Source organism: Wasmannia auropunctata, unplaced genomic scaffold, assembly GCF_000956235.1.
Source record: "Wasmannia auropunctata unplaced genomic scaffold, wasmannia.A_1.0 LD335987.1, whole genome shotgun sequence".
Taxonomy (NCBI): domain Eukaryota; kingdom Metazoa; phylum Arthropoda; class Insecta; order Hymenoptera; family Formicidae; genus Wasmannia; species Wasmannia auropunctata.
This window is the reverse complement of record NW_012026903.1, coordinates 1,345,847-1,353,486: the sequence shown is the minus strand read 5'-3', so window position 1 is coordinate 1,353,486 and position 7,640 is coordinate 1,345,847. Positions and strand designations below refer to the sequence as shown.

General features: G+C 39.8%; 3 protein-coding genes across 10 annotated transcripts in view; 2 read left to right on the top strand and 1 right to left on the bottom strand.

Moving 5' to 3' along the window:
- The first annotated feature begins 288 nt into the window (after positions 1 to 288).
- On the top strand, positions 289 to 3,651 carry LOC105454227 (reticulon-4-interacting protein 1, mitochondrial-like). Of its 6 annotated transcripts, none has more exons than XM_011696718.1 (8): positions 289 to 841; positions 1,267 to 1,507; positions 1,598 to 1,743; positions 1,819 to 1,968; positions 2,059 to 2,348; positions 2,426 to 2,611; positions 2,736 to 2,913; positions 2,994 to 3,651. In XM_011696718.1, the coding sequence occupies exons 1-8, from the start codon at positions 794 to 796 to the stop codon at positions 3,195 to 3,197; spliced, it is 1,443 nt and encodes a 480-aa protein (XP_011695020.1). In that variant the 5' UTR covers positions 289 to 793; the 3' UTR covers positions 3,198 to 3,651. The 6 variants fall into 6 exon arrangements, with proteins under 6 accessions (XP_011695020.1, XP_011695026.1, XP_011695023.1 ...); XM_011696724.1 differs by having other exon boundaries at positions 1,239 to 1,507; XM_011696721.1 differs by having other exon boundaries at positions 1,230 to 1,507.
- On the bottom strand, positions 3,512 to 5,780 carry LOC105454228 (flap endonuclease 1). The gene is made up of 8 exons (XM_011696725.1): positions 5,678 to 5,780; positions 5,396 to 5,498; positions 5,045 to 5,211; positions 4,808 to 4,917; positions 4,531 to 4,734; positions 4,230 to 4,448; positions 3,971 to 4,156; positions 3,512 to 3,880 (listed from the first exon to the last, which is right to left on the bottom strand). Exons 1-8 carry the CDS (start codon positions 5,757 to 5,759, stop codon positions 3,809 to 3,811), a joined length of 1,143 nt encoding a protein of 380 aa, XP_011695027.1. The 5' UTR covers positions 5,760 to 5,780; the 3' UTR covers positions 3,512 to 3,808.
- Positions 5,781 to 5,907: 127 nt separating this feature from the next.
- Positions 5,908 to 7,640, top strand: part of LOC105454229 (probable ATP-dependent RNA helicase DDX27) — a 4,569-nt gene continuing 2,836 nt past the window's right edge. Inside the window, exons 1-5 of one of the 3 annotated variants that reach the window (XM_011696728.1) lie at positions 5,908 to 5,995; positions 6,268 to 6,364; positions 6,833 to 7,006; positions 7,139 to 7,229; positions 7,409 to 7,554. In XM_011696728.1, coding sequence (XP_011695030.1) covers positions 6,278 to 6,364; positions 6,833 to 7,006; positions 7,139 to 7,229; positions 7,409 to 7,554 — 498 coding nt within the window. In that variant the 5' untranslated portion in view covers positions 5,908 to 5,995; positions 6,268 to 6,277. Of the gene's footprint in view, positions 5,996 to 6,042; positions 6,136 to 6,256; positions 6,365 to 6,832; positions 7,007 to 7,138; positions 7,230 to 7,408; positions 7,555 to 7,640 lie in introns of those variants that run through there. The other 2 variants (XM_011696727.1, XM_011696726.1) reach the window with 2 other exon arrangements.

Genomic DNA, 7,640 nt, shown 5'->3' with positions numbered 1-7,640 from the left:
CCCACGTCCATCTCCGCGTCTTCCGAGGTCATGGCCCTTCGCGATTACACTACCGCGTGCGTCCCTCGGGCGTTAATTCGTGCTCGCGAGCTGTCGAGTCGCCGGCGCCCGCGCTCGTCTTTTCCGTGCCCGTGGAAGAACTACTCGCACGCACGCTCGCGGCCAGAGAGAAGCATCAAGCGGCGCTCGCAACATTCGAACCCGGCCGGCGTCCGGCGCGAACTTAGCCGCGTCACGTGACTCCGGAGCGGAGTTGCGCAACGCCGCCGCTCGCCGGCGTTACGTCACATGCTCCGAAATCAAACAAGTACTTCACGCCGTACGGTCGTGTGTGCGTGCACGCGCGGCGCGAGCTAACCTATCCTCTCCCCCTCTCGTTCGTATCTAGCGACGGTGCCGACCGACGATGTCGATTTAAAAGGACGAACCACCACCAACAGTCGTGTGGCGAACGTCCAGTCCCCCGCCGCGGCGGAACGCGACATGTCAACGCGCGAGCGTGTCTGCCCGCTGATTGAGAGACGTTGACCCGCGTCACATTGCCACGCGAGGATGTTCGTCGTCGACCCGTCATCGCGCCTCGCACCGCAAACTTGATATCTATTTCGAGTCGTACGGCAATGCGTTAATCGTTTATTTATAAACGTCGCCGCGCCGCGCTTCTCCAGCCCGACGTTCACCCCCGTGGCCTTCCGCGCGCTCTCGTATTTTTGCCCGTATTTAAAATTATGTGTTGAGCTTTATTGTCCCCTCTGTCACTCTGCCCTCTCTCACCTTCGTGCCCTTGCGAATTATGGACGAGGTCTGGTTTCACCTCTCGAATCAGCTCGAAACGTTGCAGGTAATCGGATTTCCCTCTCGTCTTTCCGCGCCGGCTCCAACGAGTGTGCTTTATATAATATTTATAGTTAGGATTTTTTAATTAATCCAAGTAAGACATTCCATCGTTCTGCAATTATTGCCTTCGTTAGCAAATTTCGCGTCACGTGAGTCTAATCTACATAACTTGCATGATTTCAATGTATAGATGCTATCTAAATGTTTGTAAGATATAAATTACATAAGTTCTTAATTTTCTTTCGAATTGAAAGATAAATGTTTTAGTGTATTGCTGTTAGTATTATATGAACTGTGCAAATAGTTCAATATATATTATGTAATATTTTGGTGTTCCAAACTTAATATGTATGTGCGAATCACTTTGCATAAAACATAATTATTATATATAGAAATCTCAGTATACTACAGAAAAAAATTTGGGGGAAGGTTCAAGCGTCGATGGCGGCGCAACAGGGACAGCAGTGGTGTGCAGAATGGCTAGCCCAGTTACGTCAATTTATCCTGCAGCTTTGCAACGAGCAGCACGCCCAGCAGGTCAAAGACGCCATGCTGCGCGTGGCTGCTTCCGTACAAAGAGGCTGGCAAGAGGTGCAATTTCAGTATTACAGTACACAATGGAGTACGATAGATTTTTATCGCCAATTAGGAACCTTGTGTGCTAACAAAGGTATGTTGAATATTCAAAAATGTCTTGACAAATATTTCTCTGTATCTGCTTGATTTTTATCAAACATAAGTTTGTTTACATTCTGTCCAGTGTCAAGAAGAGAAGCAATGTTTTGCCTGACAGGCCTGGTGGTAGGAACTGTAACGGGCTACTACATCGGCATAAATTGGAAACCCGCCTCTCGACATGTGCATCACATAAAAACTATCGCTTGCCATCATTATTATGGTATCGAGGTATATCATATATCTAACATATCCCGTCACAGCTTTGAATGTAAATGTAGACATTATGTCTTACTGTCGCTACAGGGTGTGCTACTCATAGACGATGCCGAAATGCCAACGATTAAGAGATCGAACGAATTACTTATACAAGTCAAGGCCGCGTCACTTAATGTTATCGATACAAAGATATGCTCCGGTTATTCTAGGATTTATAGGAGATTACTTAACTCAGGAGTAAGTAGACTTTCTTCAAGAACCCACCGATATCCGATTATCAACGCGATATCGTATTGTACATAAATATGCACGAATCTATGTATTTAGAAACAGAAAGAACTACCGGTAACTCTCGGGAGGGATTGCGCGGGGGTGATAGTCGACATTGGGCAAGGCGTTATCAATTTCGATATCGGAGACGAAGTATTCTTGGCCGTTCCATCGTGGGCTTCTGGCACGATAGCGGAATATATAATTGTTCCAGAGACGCAAGTAGCAAGACGGCCTAAATCGTGTAACTTCGAAGCCTCCGCCAGCCTGCCATACAATGGTTGCCTGGCATGGGACGCTCTAGTTAATAGATCTGTCATCAAGGAGGGCAACGCCAAAGGAAAACGGTAATGCTCTCGATACTTTCTTAACTCGCCGTGTGTCTGAAATGTCAATTAAATGCAATTTAATATTATCGCTGTAGAGTCCTCATTTTCGGCGGGAGCACTCCGATCGGTTGTATTTTGACGCAGTTAATTAAGTTGTGGGGTGGATACGTAGTAACCGCCTGCCGAACGGACGCCGTGCCTGTAACGAAGGCATTGGGTGCCGACGAAGTTATAGTAATAAACGAAACCGACGTCGAGAAGGAACTAGAATTGCACGACAAGTACGAAATAGTTCTTATCATAAGATTTATTATAATAAATTTAAAGTTATTTTATTTATTTTATTTAAATAAAGGAATAGAAAGTAACGTTCCTTTGAGTAATATTGGGCTTACTTCATTACAGATACGATGCGATTTTTTATACTGATAATCAACCTTTCCAAGAACACATTTTAAAGAAACACTTATTACCTCATGGCTCCTACGTGTCGACCGTGCCTGAGCAATTGACGTCGGACTCGCTGGGATTTATTTGCGGAACTATATTTGCCGGGTGTGTTAGAATAAAATTATTGGTTCAGGTATTGTGATTCGTGCCAGTTCAATAACAAGTCACTGATTGCGATTGATGTACTACCGACTGATAACTTTTAAATTGTAGTATATGTTCGGATTTAACATGCATCAGTGGAAGGAAGGGGCGAGGTTGAACGTCGCGTATTTGCGGGCGCTGTGCGAGCTGACGGATGCGAATCAATTGCAAACGGTTGTGGACAGGGTCTACGCGCCATACAATATCGAGCGAGCGTTGCTCCACGTCTTAGATCCGAATTCTATTGGTAGTACAATTATAACGTTTCAGTGACGTATCATTTGAAGGAATTTATATCGCGACTGTATATAACGGTATATAACTCTTGTACATAGCAGTGTATAATTCTGGCGGATAATCACTGCCGTATCACTGTTAATAAATATTTACATTGCAAACTAAGAAATGTAGTAGTTCAAACGTACTTGGTACTGAAATAAAGACTGACGTGATATAATTAGTAGCTCAGACACACAACACATCTTCGTCCTTTTCTAAATTCTTTTCAAGTTATATTAATAAGAAATAAAATACATGATGAAGATATACAATGACAATAAATGTGATGATCACATGCGCGAATCTAATTAATATAACAATGTAGATTTTTTATTTAAAAAATGTGATTATACGACTATTATTGTTGAATACTTGCTAATGGAATTTATAAGAATATATATTGTACACGAATATTGTATATATTTTGCGAAATAAATAGAAAAAGTTATACTATGTTTGTCAATCGAAACCGCAATCAGTGTAGAAATTTATAAAATAAACGCGCGACACGTGTATAAGACGCTACGTCGAGATGGCATTTCATGCAAGATATAAGTACACTATTAGCATTATTATACATCCTTCTCAAATTTATAAAATTACTCTCACTTTGCTTTACCGCGAAATTTGCTGTTACCTGTCTTCGCTTTCTTAGCCGATGGCTTTTTTTCTTCTGCCTATGTGTGTAAAGAGAAAATATCTCGTTTAATTTATAAATTTAGAACAATTAATATTATAAAAAATGATTCGTTCGAAAGATATCTCACCTTCCGCTTTGGAGTCGGATTCGAGTTCGGTAAAACCTTGAAGAACGAATCCAATCGGCCTTGCGTGGACGTGTTTCGAGCCTTGTGAAGCTTCTTAGCCCCGTTTCTAACCCGTTCCTCATTAAACTGTTTGTCGCCGCATAAAAACTTCACCAAACCTTCTTCGTCTGGCTCGGACCATTTTAACTTGCGAGATAAAAGAATATTTAATACGTGTGATTTACGTGGAGAAAAATTACTCAAAGTAACAGAAAATTACCTGGATGTCATCTGGATTCGACACTTCTGGTTCTTGAAACAATAATCTTGCATCCTTGTAATTCCAATCTTCCGGTATGGAATACTTCTTGGCATCTATATGCTCAACGATTTTTTCGAGAGACCTATGATTTTTTATCAATTCTATTGCTCTTTTTGGACCGACGCCTTTGATACTATTTGTATAATCGCAACCCAACATAATGCAGAGGTCGATGAACTGTAAATTATACGTTATCTCAGAATAATCGACAAATTAATATTGATATTATTAAATAGGAGCAATTCGTTTAAACGCATACCTCATCGTGATTCAGCTCTAAACCTGCAAGAACTTTATCGAAATGAATCTCCTGTACGGGCAACTTCCTGGCCTCGCTGAAGGTCAAGCGTCGAAGTAGCACGTTGCAGCCAAAAGTGAGCGCGTCCATATCCTCCGTGGCAGTGGCGAAGACTTTACCAGCTTTCACTAAAGCGGCACATTGTGCTTCAGCCTCGCAAGGAGCCTGTACAGAAAAACATCAATTTGTAAAAAGGAATAAAATAAAGAAATCGCGATTTCACACAAAAATGTCTTACATCAATATAAGGTATGCCCATTAACTGAAGTAATTCCTTAGCTTCGTCAGCGTGAGTTTTCGTAACTTTAACCAATCTCCTGTTAAACTTGTCTATCGCTTCCACGTTTCCTTTAATAAAAAAAAAGGCATTTGCCATGAAAGTTCTTTCGTGATCTTATATAGAACGTAATAAATTATTCTGGATATTCTGGTATTATTACAGCAATATAAACCAAGATACATAATTTGTCATTACCATCTTCCTCGGCAGCCTGCAACTGTTTCTGTGCCTCATCCCTTCTTTCAGCTCTTTTAGCCAATTCTCCACTTTTCAGATTTGGCGGTTTCCCATCGAATACATACACGGGCTTGATTCCTTGCTCCACCAAGCGTATGGTACGATAAAACGTACCCATTAAATGGCTATGTAACAGAATTTACATAGCTGATTAGTTCTCAACATAATCTTTTGTAAGCCAATCGCTTCTTAATGTAATCTTTTCTATTATTTGGTAAAAATCTGTTATTTTGTTTTTGTCTGTTATCTGTTTTTTGTAAAAATATAATTTAGGATAAAAGATTGTTTGTACAATTAAAATAAATATACCTGGTTGTTTCGCCATCCACGGTAGTGAGCTGGGCACCTTCGCTCCGCACAGCTATGAGGAACTGATACAAGCACATAGACGCATCAACAGCTATCTTGCGACCTGAAGACGGAAATAATATTAGACGTTAATAATATATTGTAACTGATTGATTCGATAATCGATCATAAACACGAAGATGTGACGCGATTATAAAATTTTATCTAAGATGTGTGACTCGTCGTTACTGCAGTTCTTGGTTAGAAGCAAAATTAAACGTAAGATAGGCAATAACCACGTACCGAAGTAGTGCTTCAGTTCTCGCTCTTTGATAGCTTCCGGAGCTACGTCCGCTATTAGCTTCGACAAGCCTAGAATACCCATGTCGGCGAAATGTTTATATCACGCACGTAGGAAATGCCGATGATGCCGTCACACAGCAGACATTTTCTGGGGAGCTCCGCTCTCCGCTTCCCGCCAATTTCTACAACACGGAGCGCAACCGCGCACGATATTGCCAATCGCTAAACAGGAGCATGAGTTGGCAACCACGAAGAACGCTCTGTTTCAGCAGCTACTTCACACATGTTCCTAAGCAACTTCGTTAGCCTTTATTTTTCGTACGATATATGAAACGATATATTTTTTAAAATTATTTCTGCAAATTATCTCTGTGATTATTCTCACGCTTATTGCGAAAAAGCAACGGCGTACGCGAGTCGAAACTTATTGAAAAATATTTCCTCGCGTCGACGCTCATGTACGCATGCCGTGTGCGCGTCCACGTGGTGGCTAACCTCCAAGTGGCACTGTCGTGGTGGTTAACCTCCAAATAGTCCGAAGTGGACTCCGCAGATTTCCGTCACCGGTGTTTTATTATTTTGTTATTTAGGCAATAAGAAATGACGAGTAACTGCGATTTGCTGCAGACGATCGAGGATGATCAGGAGGTGCCGGATTATTCGGAGAATTCCGACGAGGAGGACGATGTAAGCTTGTGCTTTCGGCTGAGGAACGAAAGCTTGTAATCAAAACAATGCAAACTAGGGTAACTATCCGTATGTGTGCCTGTACGTTTTAATATTCTTTTATATTTAAATAAGTCATAAAAATAAACTGGTACACTTTGTCTATTTATTTGTACCAGTTTATTTTTATGACTTATTTAAATATAAAAGCACATTAAAACGTACTGGCACACTAATAGGGACAGTTATCCTATTGGTATTAAAAATATCTTATAGAATTATTTCATAGAATGTAACATTAAACGTCAATAATGTTGTACTGCGGTTCTTGGTTAAAAGCAAAATTAAAGATAGGCAATAACCATAACGTACCAATAATGTACCGAAATATAATGCTTTAGTTCTCACTCTTTGTCTTTTTCTTTGTGAATATATCTTTGTTTTATATCTCGGACGTTAATATTTTTTCTTTCAAATTCCGTGTTTCAGTATCAACCGCGCAAGCAGAAGAAAAAAGAGAACAAGGACTTTGACAGTGGTTTCCAATTCACTGCCGCCGAGCACAATCTGGATCCTTGGAATGACCTGAGCAAGTATATTAAACGCAAACCGAACACGAAATTAGATGACAAGATCAAAAAAATCAGGAAGGAACATGAGCAGGTATGTGGTATCATTATCTGTATTGTTTCTAAGTGATAATGGCGTTATAATAAATATGTGATACTTTATGAAATATTTATTGTTAAAATTGTAATGAAATTACGAAAAAGAATTTGTCTTTATAATTGCTAGGCTGGAACGGAGAGTGATCCTATTAAAATTGAACCAGAAACTGGTCAGGATGATGATACGATTTCTCTGTCTGAGGATGAGCTTAAAAAAGGTAGATATAATTAATTTTATTTACTAGCCAAACAAATTAAAAATTATGATTTTAATGGATTCATATTTGCCCACACATACTCGAATGTAACAAGAAATATATATTGATTATATCATATTTACATTTTATATACCTTTGTAGCAACGTAAAGACTTATCTCACTTATTGATTAATTGTAGATGTCTTTAAAACCAAGGAAAAGAAAGGCAAAATGAAAAAGGTGAAAGAAAAGAATGAAGAAAAAACTATTGACTTTGAAGAATATACAGATTCTCAAACATATACTACGTTTTATCAAATGAACTTGTCTAGGCCTTTGCTAAAGGTATGCAACATCATTTCGATTATTTAATAAAGTAATAATTAATAATGAAATAGTGTACATATGGAACAATGCATTAATATGCGATA

Bases quoted from the DNA above. Each gene is read 5' to 3' on its own strand.
- LOC105454227 (XM_011696718.1), top strand. From the start codon at position 794: ATGGACGAGGTCTGGTTTCACCTCTCGAATCAGCTCGAAACGTTGCAG. The intron at 842-1,266 runs GTAATCGGATTT...ATTTGGGGGAAG, and splicing joins ATCAGCTCGAAACGTTGCAG to GTTCAAGCGTCGATGGCGGC. The intron at 2,612-2,735 runs GTACGAAATAGT...ACTTCATTACAG, and splicing joins GAACTAGAATTGCACGACAA to ATACGATGCGATTTTTTATA.
- LOC105454228 (XM_011696725.1), bottom strand. From the start codon at position 5,759: ATGGGTATTCTAGGCTTGTCGAAGCTAATAGCGGACGTAGCTCCGGAA. The intron at 5,499-5,677 runs GTACGTGGTTAT...TTCCGTCTTCAG, and splicing joins AGAACTGAAGCACTACTTCG to GTCGCAAGATAGCTGTTGAT. The intron at 4,735-4,807 runs GTAAGACATTTT...TTTTCTGTACAG, and splicing joins TGGGCATACCTTATATTGAT to GCTCCTTGCGAGGCTGAAGC.